General features: G+C 40.6%; 2 protein-coding genes and 1 pseudogene across 10 annotated transcripts in view; all 3 read right to left on the bottom strand.

The window, feature by feature from the left end:
* Positions 1-16,597, bottom strand: part of LOC113037086 (protocadherin alpha-C2-like) — a 208,589-nt gene that overhangs the window by 165,449 nt on the left and 26,543 nt on the right. Inside the window, exon 1 of one of the 9 annotated variants that reach the window (XM_026193988.1) lies at positions 7,119-10,207. The exons of 5 other annotated variants lie outside the window; for them this stretch is intronic. In XM_026193988.1, the coding sequence (XP_026049773.1) occupies positions 7,119-9,473 (2,355 nt within the window). In that variant the 5' untranslated portion in view covers positions 9,474-10,207. 3 more of the 9 variants (XM_026194004.1, XM_026193995.1, XM_026193921.1) reach the window with 3 other exon arrangements.
* Positions 9,490-12,720, bottom strand: LOC113009175 (protocadherin alpha-3-like; annotated as a pseudogene).
* LOC113037415 (protocadherin alpha-2-like) lies at positions 12,794-16,589 on the bottom strand. Its single transcript, XM_026194453.1, has one exon. It carries the CDS (start codon positions 15,841-15,843, stop codon positions 13,501-13,503), a length of 2,343 nt encoding a protein of 780 aa, XP_026050238.1. The 5' UTR covers positions 15,844-16,589; the 3' UTR covers positions 12,794-13,500.

Raw genomic sequence — 16,597 nt, 5'->3', positions numbered from 1 at the left:
TTACCTCTTCAGATGTTCTTCTCTTGTCGGGAAGCACTAGAGTATTTGCATGACTTCCAGGGACTATAGTAGATCCTATACTCATCCTGGGTCCGACTAGCATGTACCGCTTCTCTCCTGATCTGTACTGGATGCTGTGACACAGTGTCCCATCATAATTAGTCTCTGGCAGATATTTAGAAGTATAGTCTGTGGATTTGGAGCACTGCATTGCAATCAGCACGATGATGCTGACGAGAAAAAGCACAGAAACTGCGCCCAAAGTTATCATGAGATAAAATATGACATTACTGTCCTCATCATCTTTTGTCGCACTTTTAACATCAGAAGCTGCAAAAGCCTCTTTGGGCTCCACAAGTTTGACTATCACAGTAGCTGTTGCTGAGAGAGAAACGTTGCCGTTGTCTTTGACCAGTATGAGCAGTTTATGCTCAGCCTCGTCTGTCTCTGTGAATGAGCGAAGTGTTCTGATCTGTCCTGTATAGCGGTCCAAAACAAAGAGACTGTGGTCAGTCACTTCCTGCAGTGAAAAGAGCAACCAGCCGTTATATCCTATATCAGCGTCATAGGCTCTGACTTTAGTCACCAAGTGTCCTGCGTTGACGTTTCGGGGAATCTCCTCCACGCCTTGAGCAGAGCCGTTGGAGCTAAGTGGATACAGGATGACTGGAGCGTTGTCGTTCTGATCTAGGATGAAGACGTTGACTGTGACGTTGTTGCTTAGTGACGGAGTTCCAGAATCTGAGGCAACAACTTGGAACTGGAAAGTTTTCAGCGTTTCAAAATCAAAACTTTTCAGCGCAGTGATTTGTCCATTATCTGAATTCACATTTAGGAATGCTGTGACGTCATTTTCACCACCTCCTCTCAGAAGATGATATGAAATAGCTGCGTTTTCATTTGCATCGTTGTCCGACGCGCTTACAGAAAATATTGGCGCACCTGCGAAGTTATTTTCTGACAGATAACACTGTAATGGGTTTTGCAGGAATTGTGGACTGTTGTCATTTACATCTGCTATCTGAATGCTAAGAATTTTAAAACTGGATAAAGGAGGCTCACCACAGTCTGTAGCTTCTATTGTAATATCATAATGTGACACCACCTCTCGGTCCAGAAACCTGCTAGTAACAACTGAGTAAGTATTTTCTTTATAGGATGGTTTTAAGTCAAAAGGAATGCCCTGAGTTATCCGTGAAATAATTTTCCCATTAACTCCAGAGTCTTTATCCGTTACACTGATAAGTGAAATAACTTTACCAGGCTTTGAATCTTCGGTTACTGTATTTGACAGTGACGTGACTTCTATTTCCGGTCGATTGTCATTGACGTCCTTAATTTTCACAATCACTCTACACCTGCTTGTTAACGGAGGCGTTCCTTTGTCTGACGCCTGCACATCTAGTTTATAAACCTCGGAATCTTCAAAATCCAACCCTCCTTTCAGTGTAATTTCTCCGCTTACACTATCCAGTTCAAATATGTCATAAATTTTACGCGCTAATGTTTTACTAAGGCTATACTCTAATTCCCCATTTGTCCCTTCATCCGGATCTGTTGCATTTACGTTTGCAACAGTCGTCCCAACCGAAACGTTTTCAAATATTTCTATTTGATAAGTATCCTGTATAAACGTCGGGCGATTATCATTAGTATCAAGAACAGTGATGGAAACATTAAGCGTTCCTGATCGCGGAGGTTTACCTCCATCAACCGCGGTTACAAAGAGGAAATGTTTATGTTTTTTTTCTCTGTCTAGGGAATTCTTCAGAATTAGAAATGGTATTTTTTCCTCATCACTTTGACTAATCTCTATATCAAAGTGATCATTTGAAGATAATGAATATGTGCGGATAGAATTTATGCCAGCATCAGGATCACGGGCCGCATGCAGTTCCAATCGTGTTCCCGGGGATGATTGTTCTGATACTTCAAAGGTTTGTTGTTTTTCAGAAAAACTCGGGGAATGGTCATTTACATCAGTAATTTCTACAGCTACATAGTGGATTTCCAGTGGGTTCTCTACAAGCATTTTTAGCTCTATCATGCAAGCACCACTTCCATGGCACAGTTCCTCTCTGTCGATTTTCTTACGAACCAGTAACACACCATTGTCCGGATTCACCTCGAAAAACGCATCCTTAGAGCCCGATACAACACGTAACAGACGATCAGCCAAAGAGGTTTTGTCAAGACCAAGATCCTTAGCAACATTTCCAACAATAGTCCCTTCTTTCATCTCCTCTGGAATTGAGTATCTCAGTTCAGCGAAAGCCTGCTCTCCGAAAATCAGCAGCAAAGACAAATGAAAAGCAAAGCAACAGCGGTTGCCTGTTCTGCTTCGTGTTCTCTCAGCCATCCTTCTCAAACAACACATTTACACATAAAACATATTTCTCTAGGAAGCTCAATTTATATATCCTTGGCTTTTCGTAAAGTATGTAAAGAAAACATATGGCACCGCCTCATCCGACTCACATCAGCTTTGCTGTGAGGTATCAAACAAAAGCCTTCTTAGGGGAGGACCTAATTCCTTTATGGAATGCTCGGTGTAACAGTGACGCCAAGAGGACAACATTTTAGACGATTTATACTCTGAAAGGTTTTCCTATACATTAGTATCAACAGCCACATCAACATAAGTCAGCAGATAAACTCAAGTTGCAGCAAACACACTATAATATGCTAAGGGAAGGGCTGCGCCATCTTTACAGTCAGAGACTTTTTATTAGTCTCATGTGTCATTGAGAAAATAAACGGTGTATATTAGTGAACTCCGCCACAGTAACAATTTAACACGTCACGTCGGAAGGACGTACATGCAGGATTCGAGACAAAACGCTGCGCAATATTTGCTTCTTCTTCTTTTCTTCTGCTTATTCTTCTCTTTATTATTATTGTTGTTGTTTTTGTTTCTGTTAGTAACAGTAGTGGTGGGTGTTGTTGTATATATTTCTCCGATATTTCTACTAAAAGAAATCTTAAAACAAACAAACTCATAGGCTTTCTTTATATTGATAATGAAAGAAAACGTTATAGTATTGGTAATTATTTTGAATTTGTACACATTTTTGTATTGATATGGATTCAAAAAGCAACTAACCCATTAATTCATTCATCATGAGTTATCAAAAGGTTTAATCTTGCAGACCAAATAACAGCTGACACATCTGAGCTGGATGCACAGTATGTGTTATATGTTAGTCTTACCTCCTCAGATGTTCTCCTCCTATCTGGCATCACCAATGTATTTGCATGGCTTCCAGGGACTATAGTAGATCCTATACTCATTCTGGGTCCAACGAGCATGTACCGCTTCTCTCCTGATCTGTACTGGATGCTGTGACACAGTGTCCCATCATAATTAGTCTCTGGCAGATATTTAGAAGTATAGTCTGTGGATTTGGAGCACTGCATTGCAATCAGAACGATGATACTGATGAGAAAAAGCACAGAAACTGCGCCCAAAGTTACCATGAGGTAAAATATGACATTACTGTCCTCATCATCTTTTGCTGCACTTTTAACATCAGAAGCTGCAAAAGCCTCTTTAGGCTCCACAAGTTTGACAATCACAGTAGCTGTTGCTGAGAGAGAAACGTTGCCGTTGTCTTTGACCAGTATGAGCAATTTATGCTCAGCCTCGTCTGTCTCTGTGAATGAGCGAAGTGTTCTGATCTGTCCTGTATAGCGGTCCAAAGCAAAGAGACTGTGGTCAGTCACTTCCTGCAGTGAAAAGAGCAACCAGCCGTTATATCCTATATCAGCGTCATAGGCTCTGACTTTAGTCACCAAGTGTCCTGCGTTGACGTTTCGGGGAATCTCCTCCACACCTTGAGCAGAACCGTTGGAGCTGAGTGGATACAGGATGACTGGAGCGTTGTCGTTCTGATCCAGGATGAAGACGTTGACTGTGACGTTGTTGCTTAGTGGCGGAGTTCCCGAATCTGAGGCAACAACTTGGAACTGGAAAGTTTTCAGCGATTCAAAATCAAAACTTTTCAGCGCAGTGATTTGTCCATTATCTGAATTCACATTTAGAAAAGATATTACATAATTTTCACCACCTTCTCTCAGAAGATGATATGAAATAGCTGCGTTTTCATTTGCATCGAGGTCTACCGCACTCACAGAAAATATTGGCGCACCTGCGAAGTTATTTTCTGTCAGGTAACACTGTAATGGGTTTTGGGTGAATTGTGGACTGTTGTCATTTACATCTGCTATCTGAATGCTAAGAGTTTTAAAACTCGATAAAGGAGGCTCACCACAGTCTGTAGCTGTTATTATTACTTCGTATTCTGGTACAGTTTCTCGATCTAACACTCCCTTCGTGACCACGGAATATATGTTTTCCTTGTAAGAAGGTTTTAATTCGAAAGGTGCATTGTCGGTCATGTGTGTAATTATTTTTCCATTAAGTCCAGAGTCTTTATCCGTTACACTGATAAGTGAAATAACTGTGCCAGGCTTTGAATCTTCGGTTACTGTATTTGATAGTGACGTGACTTCTATTTCTGGTGCATTATCATTAATGTCTTGTATCTTTATTATTACTCTACACCTTCCGATTAATGGAGGTTGTCCTTTATCAGATGCTTCAACGTCTAGTTTATAAATCTCAGAATCCTCAAAATCTAATGCTACTTTTAGCGTAATTTGTCCACTTACACTATCCAGTTCAAATATCTGATAAACTTTACGCGCTAATGTTTTGCTCAGGCTGTATTCTATTTCCCCGTTAGTGCCTTCATCTGGGTCTATAGCAGCTACAGTTGCAACAACAGCACCAACAGAGACATTTTCTTTTATTTCAATTTGGTAAGTCTCCCGACTGAATGTCGGGCGATTATCATTACTGTCAAGAACAATAACGGATACATTAAGCGTGCCAGATTTTGGAGGTTTACCTCCATCAACTGCTGTTACAGTTAGCAAGTGTTCATTCTTTTGTTCTCTGTCTAAAGATGTCTTCAGCACTAGAAATGGTATTTTGTCCTCATCACTTTGACTAATCTCAATATCGAAATGCTCGTTTGACGTTAGTGTGTATATGCGGATAGAGTTTATTCCAGCATCAGGATCACGAGCCGGGTGAAGCTGGAATCGTGTTCCCGGAGATGTATGCTCGGCCATTTCAAAGGTCTGCTCCTTTTCAGAAAAGCTGGGGGAGTGATCATTTACATCAGCAATTTCTACAGCAATATGATGCATTTCCAGGGGATTTTCAACAAGGATTTTTAGCTCAATGAGGCATGAACCGCTACCGTGACAAAGCTTTTCTCTGTCGATTTTCTTACGAACCTGTAAAGCCCCATTGTCCGGGTTTACCTCGAAAAACGCGTCCTTAAATCCAGAAACAACACGGAACCGACGATCAGTCAAAGAGGTTTTGTCAATACCAAGATCCTTGGCCACATTTCCAACAGTAGTTCCTTCTTTGACCTCCTCCGGAACAGAGTATCTCAAATCAGCCAAAGCCCGCTTTCCGAAAACCAGCAGCAGTGTCAAATAAAAAGCAACCCAGAAGCACTCACAGCATCGATATGGTCTTCCATTCCTCATTGTTGTCCAGTTGCACACGATGACACCTGAATCTGTTTCTATAATAATTATATTTGCGATTACTTCACGGTCTCATCCGACTCCCGTTTTTAGATATTATGCATTCGTTGCTGTGAACCACCAGACAAAAAGCTTTGTTAGGGGAGGGACTGTGTTTTCTGGTCATTTATGTTATAGTGACACCAAGGGGACAACTCTGTATGTTTATTTCTGATGATTTTAAGTAAGGACCAGTATAGGTATGTATTTTATGTGCAAAATTTGTCACTGAGGACAATAGCGATAAAAGAGTTCTATCCACTTACTTAAGGATACGTGAGGTATTTCTTTCCCCTGAATTTCACCAGTTGAATTTTGTATTCATTTTTTAATAGTACTGAAGAAAGATTTAATTTTTCTGCTTTTACATAACAGTATATTAATCTAACACCCTACTTTGAATGGAACCGGCAACGCGCCACAGTATAGTTCAGCACTACAGACAGCGATAGCTGCTCTTGACATAGCTGCTCTCGTTACCAAAGATACCTGTAATTGTAACACCAACAGAAAGCGGAGGTTGACAAACGTAACCAGAAAATGTAACATAGTAATATCAAAAACTGTTCTCCTATTCACAAGAAACTATTCTGGTTATTGCAGCTTAGCTATAATATTGGTAATAGTATTGGTAATTAAAACCGTCTCAAAGGTAACTACAGTAAAAAATGAAAATGTAATCATGTTTTAAAGTACTTCATTTTCAAAAACACCACAATGCAAAGCGGGACATATACTACGTCATAATGATGACTGTTTTGCTGTAGTGTGATTTCAAGGAAACGGTAACACATGCAGCAATTGTATAACCTGAGTGTGACTAGATGAGTAACACTGCTACTGAGAACAAGCTACAAGCTAAGAACTGAATTAAAGTTGACTGGATCTCGAACAACCAATAGAAATTTAGTAATTTAACATTGTTCTAGTCTCTTCCCTCTTTCTCTCGGTTTACCCCATAAAAACTTGCTGATAACTTGCTCCAACAAATAATGGCATTAATCAATCATTGTGTTTCTTTAACATTCCTTCACCTGATAGCCTGATAGTTTTTTGGAACCATGGATAGCGATCACAGGCTCTCCCACATAACTTTAATTCCAAAAAGTAGCATATAAACAACTACCAAGAGAGACAGTAAAGGCTCCCAACACATGCTCAAAGAAATAAAAAGAAAGGGAAAAAATAAACAATCAGCACCAAGGGCAGCGAATAGTTCGCAAAACCACAAAGGATTGTTATTGTTATTGTTATTGTTATTATGGCTTTATAATTTATCAGTGAATATGATCTAAAAAACAGCACGAAAACAGCTGGTGTTTAGCACATTGAACAGAGTGGCTCGGGAAGCGTACAAACTCCACCCAGCCAGACGAACCCAAAGGTTCTTGCTTTGAAGTAATAGCGTGACCCACTGCACCATTATGCTACTTGCTGCCATTATAACTGATATTGTAAAGCAAGCCGAAAACGGAAAGGGAAAATGCTTTTACAAAAGGGTGTTAAGGTCTTACCTCTTCAGATGCTCTCCGCCTGTCGGGTAGAACTAATGTGTTTGCATGGCTACCCGGGACTATAGTAGATCCTATACTCATTCTGGGTCCAACGAGCATGTACCGCTTCTCTCCTGATCTATACTGGATGCTGTGGCACAGTGTCCCATCATAATTAGTCTCTGGCAGATATTTAGAAGTATAGTCTGTGGATTTGGAGCACTGCATTGCAATCAGCACGATGATGCTGACGAGAAAAAGCACAGAAACTGCGCCCAAAGTTATCATGAGGTAAAATATGACATTACTGTCCTCATCATCTTTTGCTGCACTTTTAACATCAGAAGCTGCAAAAGCCTCTTTGGGCTCCACAAGCTTGACAATCACAGTAGCTGTTGCTGAGAGAGAAAAGTTGCCGTTGTCTTTGACCAGTATGAGCAGTTTATGCTCATCATCGTCTGTCTCTGTGAATGAGCGAAGTGTTCTGATCTGTCCTGTATAGCGGTCCAAAGCAAAGAGACCGTGGTCAGTAACTTCCTGCAGTGAAAAGAGCAACCAGCCGTTATATCCTATATCAGCGTCATAGGCTCTGACTTTAGTCACCAAGTGTCCTGCGTTGACGTTTCGGGGAATCTCCTCCACACCTTGAGCAGAACCGTTGGAGCTGAGTGGATACAGGATGACTGGAGCGTTGTCGTTCTGATCCAGGATGAAGACGTTGACTGTGACGTTGTTGCTTAGTGACGGAGTTCCAGAATCTGAGGCAACAACTTGGAACTGGAAAGTTTTCAGCGTTTCAAAATCAAAACTTTTCAGCGCAGTGATTTGTCCATTGTCTGAATTCACACTTAGGAAAGACATTATATCATTTTTACTCCCTTCTCTCACAACGTGATATGAAATGGCTGCATTGTCGTTCAAGTCTTTATCCGTCGCGCTTACTGAAAATATTGGCTTTCCAGCAACGTTGTTTTCTGACAGGTAAACCTGTAGTGGATTCTGCGAGAATTGTGGGATGTTATCGTTTACATCTGATATTTGAATGCTAAGGGTTTTAAAAGTAGATAGTGGAGGCTCACCACAATCCGTGGCTTTCATTGTTATTTCATAATAAGACACTTTTTCTCGATCTAAAAGTCCCTTGGTTACAACTGAATATATATTTTCCTTATACGAAGGCTTTAATTCAAAAGGCACGTCTGAGATTATGCTTGTAATAATATTTCCGTTCACTCCGGAATCTCTATCTGTTACACTGAGTAGAGAAATAACTGTGCCAGGCTTGGAGTCCTCGGATACTGAATTTGATAGTGACGTGATTTCTATTTCTGGTGGATTGTCATTAACATCTGTGATTTTTATGATGACTCTGCACTCACCCGTCAGTGGGGGTGTTCCTTTATCGGACGCCTCAATATCAAGTTTGTAAACGTCATTTTCTTCATAGTCAATCAATCCCTCTACTATAATCTCCCCACTTAACTTGTCCAGTTCAAATATATCATACACTTTCTTCTTTAGAGTTTTTCCAAGGCTATATTCAACTGCTCCATTTAAGTTTTCATCTGGATCTGTCGCATTAATTTTAAATATTTTGGTGCCAACCAAAACGTTTTCTGGGACTGAAATTTCATAAATATCCTTACTAAACATTGGGCGATTGTCATTACTGTCTAGAACAATAACTGTAACATTTAGGGTTCCGGATCTTGGAGGTTTAGCCCCATCAACTGCTGTAACCACAAGCGAATGGTTGCATTTTTGCTCTCTGTCCAGCGACTTTTTTAGGACTAAAAATGGTATTTTGTCCTCGTCACTTTGGCGGACATCTAATTCAAAATGATCATTTGGTGTTAAGGTGTAGGTATGAATGGAATTAAGTCCTGCATCAGGATCACGAGCGGTGTGTAGCTGGAACCGCCTTCCCGGCAGTGTATGTTCGGCTATTTCAAATCTCTGATTTCTTTCGGAGAAATTAGGAGAATGATCATTTACATCAGTAATTTCCACAACTACATAATGCATTTCCAGTGGGTTTTCAACAAGAATTTTAAGCTCCAGTAAGCATGCGCCACTTCCTTGACAGAGAACCTCTCTGTCGATTTTCTTGCGAACATAGAGAGCCCCATTGTCCTGGTTTACCTCAAAAAAGGCATCCGTATTTCCAGACACAACACGAAAACGTCGATCAGCCAAAGAATTGATGTCAAGGCCCAGATCTTTCGCAATATTTCCAACTACAGTTCCATCTGCAACCTCCTCTGGAACAGTATATCGTATCTGAGAAAAAGCCTCCTTCCCAAAAAGCAGCAATACGGCCACATGAAAAACAAACCAGTAACCCTTCATCGTTCGTGATCCTGTAGTGATCTTCATAGCTATTTAACAGTACCTACATACACAGAAGCTCCCTGAGTCGACAAACAGCAGGTTATAGCATATTTCTAAAATATAAACCGTCCATCAGCTGGTGGGTTTGGTTTTAATACGCGATTTCCCCTCCTCAATCTGAAACAAAAGCCTTGAAAGAGGAGGGACGGAGTCATTTTTTTCTTCCGATGTAAGAGTGACACCCAGAGGAGATGTGTTACAAAACGTGATTCATATGATACATATATTTTGTCTTCTCTATATGCTTTCTTTCCGCCTTACAAATTAAAGCGACTGTACTATTTTTTCCTGCCATAGAACTTAATGCAATCGAAGAAGCATTAGGAAACATGGATCTGATAGTACTCAGATTAATTCTATAGGGATGAATTTCATGTTGACATACTTTGATCGCAATGGGCATCAAGTAGTTATACAGAGTTTGTTTTACACAGCGAATGTAGATGTGTGTTAAAACAACAAAGCTGATGTATACTGCCCATAAATTGACTAATTCTAAATTTAAAGCTGGGAACGTGTAAGACCCACGCGTCACAACTATACATTTCTTAACTTTTTTTCAACTTTGTAAGGGAAACTTCTCAAAAGCTGAGACCAAAATAATTAAAAGGAAACGTGTATTTGTATTGGTATAGATGTTAAAATGCCCCAGTAAGTACTGTTTCAGGGCGTCTGTTTGTGAAATAGAAATTAAACGAATTAAAAAATGATGGGCAACGTCTTACCTCTTCAGAAGGACGTCTCCTATCAGGAAGCACTAGAGTATTTGCATGGCTGCCAGATACTATAGTAGATCCTAGACTCATCCTGGGTCCAACTAGCATGTACCGCTTCTCTCCTGATCTGTACTGGATGCTGTGACACAGTGTCCCATCATAATTAGTCTCTGGCAGATATTTAGAAGTATAGTCTGTGGATTTGGAGCACTGCATTGCAATCAGCACGAAAATACTGACGAGAAAAAGCACAGAAACTGCTCCCAAAGTTACCATGAGGTAAAATGTGACATTACTGTCCTCATCATCTTTTGCTGCACTTTTAACATCAGAAGCTGCAAAAGCCTCTTTGGGCTCCACAAGTTTGACAATCACAGTAGCTGTTGCTGAGAGGGAAACGTTGCCGTTGTCTTTGACCAGTATGAGCAGTTTATGCTCAGCCTCGTCTGTCTCTGTGAATGAGCGAAGTGTTCTGATCTGTCCTGTATAGCGGTCCAAAGCAAAGAGACTGTGGTCAGTCACTTCCTGCAGTGAAAAGAGCAACCAGCCGTTATATCCTATATCAGCGTCATAGGCTCTGACTTTAGTCACCAAGTGTCCTGCGTTGACGTTTCGGGGAATCTCCTCCACACCTTGAGCAGAGCCGTTGGAGCTGAGTGGATACAGGATGACTGGAGCGTTGTCGTTCTGATCCAGAATGAAGACGTTGACTGTGACGTTGTTGCTTAATGACGGAGTTCCAGAATCTGAGGCAACGACTTGGAACTGGAAAGTTTTCAGCGTTTCAAAGTCAAAACTTTTCAGCGCAGTGATTTGTCCATTATCACTGTTTATATTCAGGGATGACATAACGTCATTTTGGCTCCCCTCTCTCATAATGTGATATGAAATGGCTGCATTGTCATTTAAGTCATTGTCTGAAGCGCTTACAGAAAATATAGACTTTCCAGCAGCGTTGTTTTCTACGAGATAAAACTCTAAAGGATTTTGTTTGAAATGTGGACTGTTGTCATTTACGTCTGATATCTCAATGCGCAGAGTTTTAAAAGTAGATAGTGGAGGTTCACCGCAGTCGGTGGCTTTTATTGTTATTTCATAATGGGACACCACCTCTCGATCCAAAACATCCTTAGTTACCACTGAGTATGTGTTTTCCTTATAAGAAGGTTTTAATTCAAAAGGGACTTCATTAATAATGCTTGATATTATTTTTCCATTCACACCGAAGTCTTTGTCTTTCACACTAAGAAGTGAAATAACGGTGCCAAGCTTGGAATCTTCAGGCACTGTGTTTGAAAGTGATGTAACTTCGATTTCAGGCGGGTTATCGTTGACATCTAGTACTTTTATAATTAGTCTACACTCGCCCATCAATGGAGGCGTTCCTTTATCCGATACCTCAACATCCAGTTCATACACGTTGTTTTCTTCATAGTCCACTACTCCTTTGACCGTAATTTCTCCACTTATTTTGTCCAGTTCAAAAATATCATAAACTTTCTGCCATAAAGTTTTTCCGAGAGTATATTCAACTTCTCCATTAGTACCGTCATCATAATCTGTCGCATTCATTCTAAATACTGATGCACCGACGGGTATGTTTTCTTTTATAGACAAGTGATAAATCTCCTGACTAAATATTGGACGATTGTCATTACTGTCCAGAACAGTTATGGTAACATTTAATGTGCCTGATCTTGGAGGTTTTCCTCCATCGACAGCTGTCATCACTAGCTTGTGTTCATTATTTTGTTCTCTATCTAGTGATTTCTTAAGCACTAAAAACGGTACCTTTCCTGCATCACTTTGACGGATATTTACTTCAAAATGTTCATTTGAGGTTATAGTATATGTACGAATAGAGTTTAATCCAGCATCGGGATCGCGAGCAGTGTGCAGCTGAAATCTCTTCCCTGGCAGTGTTTGTTCAGCTATTTCAAATGTCTGCTCTCTTGCAGGAAAACTAGGAGAATTATCATTTATGTCAGTAATTTCTACGATTATGTAGTGTATTTCCAAAGGGTTCTCTACAAGAATTTTTACCTCCATGCGGCAAGCACCGCTGCCCTGACAGAGTTCCTCTCTATCGATATGATTACTGACATACAATGCCCCACTATTCTGGTTTACCTCAAAAATACTGTCCTCACTTCCAGAGACAACACGGAACCGTCGGTCACCCAAAGAGGTTACATCAAGCCCGAGATCCTTCGCAACATTTCCAACAACAGTGCCATCGTCCACCTCCTCTGCAACAGAATATCTTATTTGAGCCAAAGCTTCTCTTCCGGAAAATAGCATCAACGCCAAATAAAAGGCAAACCGGGAGTAGTGACTTGTTGGAGTCTCCATCATTTTTCAACAGCATATAAATCCACAGGAGCTGTTAATGCCAAGAGCAATAACCGACTCGCTTACCGCCACATATTTACAAAACCAACAACAGGGTTTTGTCGGCTGGTATATTTGGTCCAAGTGCTTTGCTCAGCTCAGACAAAGGGTTTGCAAGGGGAGGGACAATGTTCTTAAAGGTTTTCTGATTTCATAGTGACACCCAGAGGCTGTGCTGAGAAAGAACCTCATATGCTGTTTTTTTTTTTTTCTTTTTCCCATTGATTGAATCCTCTTTTAGGCTTGAGAACTGAATTAAAGTTGACTGGCTCTCGAACAACAAATATAAATTTAGTATTTTAACATTTTCTTGTCTCTTCCCTGTTTCTCTCGATTTACCCCATAAAAACTTGCTGATAACTTGCTCCAACAGATAATGTCATTAATCAATCATTGTGTTTCTTTAACATTCCTTCACCTGATAGCCTGATAGTTTTTGGCACCATGGATAGCGATCACAGGATCTCCCACAGAACTTTAATCGCAAAAAGTGACATATAAACAACTACCAAGAGAGCCAGTAAAGGCACCCAACACATGCTCAAAGAAAAAAAAAAAAGAAAGGGAAAAAAAAACAATCAGCACCAAGGGCAGCGAATAGTTCGCAAAACTACAAACGATTATTATTATTACTATTATTATTACTATTATTATTATTATTTGTACATGTATGGCTTTCTAGCTTATCAGTGAATGTGATCTAAAAAGAAACAGCAAGAAAACATAGCACATTGAACAGAGTGGCTCGGGAAGCGTACAAACTCCACCCAGCCAGACAAACCCAAACTTTCTTTCTTTGAAGTAATAGCGCGAACCACTGCACCATTATGCTACTTGCTGCCATTATAACTGATATTGTAAAGCAAGCCGATAACGGAAAGGGAAAATGCTTTTACAAAAGGGTGTTAAGGTCTTACCTCTTCAGAAGGACGTCTCCTATCAGGAAGCACGAGAGTATTTGCATGGCTTCCTGGTACTATAGTAGATCCTATACTCATTCTGGGTCCAACTAGCATGTACCGCTTCTCCCCTGATCTGTACTGGATGCTGTGACACAGTGTCCCATCATAATTAGTCTCTGGCAGATATTTAGAAGTATAGTCTGTGGATTTGGAGCACTGCATCGCAATCAGCACGATGATGCTGATGAGAAAAAGTACAGAAACTGCGCCCAAAGATATCATGAGGTAAAATATGACATTACTGTTCTCAACATCTTTTGCTGCACTTTTAACATCAGAAGCTGCAAAAGCCTCTTTGGGCTCCACAAGTTTGACAATCACAGTAGCTGTTGCTGAGAGAGAAACGTTGCCGTTGTCTTTGACCAGTATGAGCAGTTTATGCTCAGCCTCGTCTGTCTCTGTGAATGAGCGAAGTGTTCTGATCTGTCCTGTATAGCGGTCCAAAGCAAAGAGACTGTGGTCAGTAACTTCCTGGAGGGAAAAGAGCAACCAGCCGTTATATCCTATATCAGCGTCATAGGCTCTGACTTTAGTCACCAAGTGTCCTGCGTTGACGTTTCGGGGAATCTCCTCCACACCTTGAGCAGAACCGTTGGAGCTGAGTGGATACAGGATGACTGGAGCGTTGTCGTTCTGATCCAGGATGAAGACGTTGACTGTGACGTTGTTGCTTAGTGACGGAGTTCCAGAATCTGAGGCAACAACTTGGAACTGGAAAGTTTTCAGCGTTTCAAAATCAAAACTGTTCAGCGCAGTAATTTGTCCGCTTTCGGGATGTATATTCACAAAGGATGCTATAACATTGCGGCCAGCTCCCCCCCTGAGTATTTGATAGGATATTGCTGCATTTTCATTGCAGTCTTTATCAAATGCACTGACAGAGAATATTGACGCGCCAGCCGCGTTATTTTCCGTCAAGTATAATTCTAGTGGATTATGTGAGAACTCCGGAATATTATCGTTCACATCTGACACCTGAATGTTGAACTTTTTAAAGGTGGAAAGAGGCGGCTCACCACAGTCTGTAGCTGTTATTGAAATGTCATAATGTGACACAGTTTCCCTATCTAGTGATTCTTTTGTTACTAACGAGTACATGTTTTCTTTAAATGACGGTTTTAATTCAAATGGTACATTTTCTGTTAGATGACATATGACTTTGCTATTTAAACCAGAATCAGCATCTGTAACAGTAATGAGAGCGACCACGGTACCCTGTTTTGAGTCCTCTGGGACTATGCTGGATATTGAAGTCACTTCTATTTCTGGTTTATTGTCATTGACATCTTGAATCTTTATTATAATTCTACAGTCAGTCGTCATCGGCGGCTGACCTTTGTCTGAGGCTTGGACATCTAAATTGTAAACACTGGCTGTCTCATAATCAATTTCTCCGATAACTCGAATTTCTCCCGTGAGTCTGTCTAAAGTAAATAGTCGCAACACACTGGAAGTAATATCACCCCCAAAAGTATACTCGACGTCCCCGTTAATACCCTCGTCTAGATCTGTTGCTTGGACTTTGATTATAGTCTTGTCTAATGGGGCATTTTCTTGCAATGTAACGGAATAAACCTCTTGAGAAAATACTGGTCTGTTATCGTTGTTATCAAGAACCTTTATAGTAAGGCTCAGATTTGCGGATTTTGGCGGCGTCCCCCCATCCATAGCGGTTAAAATCAAGCTATGGTTTGTTTTCCGCTCTCTGTCCAAGTTTCTCTGCAGTACGAGGAAAGGGATTTTATCTTCCCCTCTGTCTCGAATTTCAAGATGAAAATGATCGTTTTGACTGAGTTTATAAATCTGCACCGCATTTACTCCAACATCTCGGTCACGAGCGCCTGGTAACTGAAATCGTGCTCCTGGCAGTGTGGTCTCTGCTATTTCTATTACCTTTTCTTTCTCAGTAAAACTGGGTCTATTGTCGTTAGTATCTATTATTTCAACAGTAACATAGTGGACTTCAAGGGGGTTTTCAACAACAATTTTTAGATCTAATAAACAGGCAACATTTCTATCGCACAGCTGTTCCCTGTCCACATTTTCGTGAACATACAACGCCCCATTGTTCGGGTTTACCTCAAACAGCGTACCCTGGGCTCCAGACACAATACGAAAACGCCTGCTTATCAATGTACCGACATCGAGCCCCAGATCCTTCGCAACATTTCCAATAATAGCTCCCACTTTAACATCCTCTGGAGTCAAATATTTAATCTGAGCTAAAATCACCTGCACACAACAGAAGAGCGCGGCGAAAACCAGAGGATACGGCCAAGTTATCATTCTGCCTCTTTGTCCTTTGGAAAAATCATATGTAATAAAATCCACGCGTATTTTTCCACTTAGTAATCATCCAGTTTTCCTGAGATTTTACTCCAGACATCCGTTTTCGTGAAAAGAAAAATACACAGGCGAAACCCCAAACGTTGATATTCTTTGTGGCCGAGGTGACAACGCACACATTACAAGGGGCTGAGTGGAATTTCGCACTTCCTTATAGTAACACTGACACCCACAGGATCATTCAGCGCTTACATTTAGTAGGAAATGGGGAAAAACAGATTCGACTAAATAGAAACTTTTGTAATTTAATATATTAAAAGTTTTATTCAAATGGCTATCCGTGTGACAAGGGAAAAATATCCTAGGGCATCATCACAAGCACTAACTCTGTAATGTAGTAGTTAAAGAGCTTCAGTGTCCTGTGATAACCGAGCATAGTTAAATACCTTAATAAGAGCTTTTCAGCACCATGGACAGTGGAAAAGTCTTAAAATCACATCAATAACAACAGCGTGCTCGATTCTCTCTTCGATGACCAATAACCACGTCGGTATCGTGGGCAGGAATACAAAATATGTTTAGTGGTAACATTGCTAACACATTTACAATACAAATAGAAGGACATCACTCAAAACGACTAAGATGCCTCACCAATACCACGTGCCAGCACTTCCATTATCTTAAAAAACGACAGGGAGTCGTAAGGATTATCCAATAGGTGAGGCGAAATTAGGCAATTGCATTAAAATAATCA

This window comes from Astatotilapia calliptera, chromosome 2 (genome assembly GCF_900246225.1).
Source record: "Astatotilapia calliptera chromosome 2, fAstCal1.2, whole genome shotgun sequence".
Lineage (NCBI taxonomy): Eukaryota > Metazoa > Chordata > Actinopteri > Cichliformes > Cichlidae > Astatotilapia > Astatotilapia calliptera.
The sequence above is the reverse complement of the archived record's forward strand: the minus strand, read 5'-3'. Positions and strand labels throughout refer to the sequence as shown.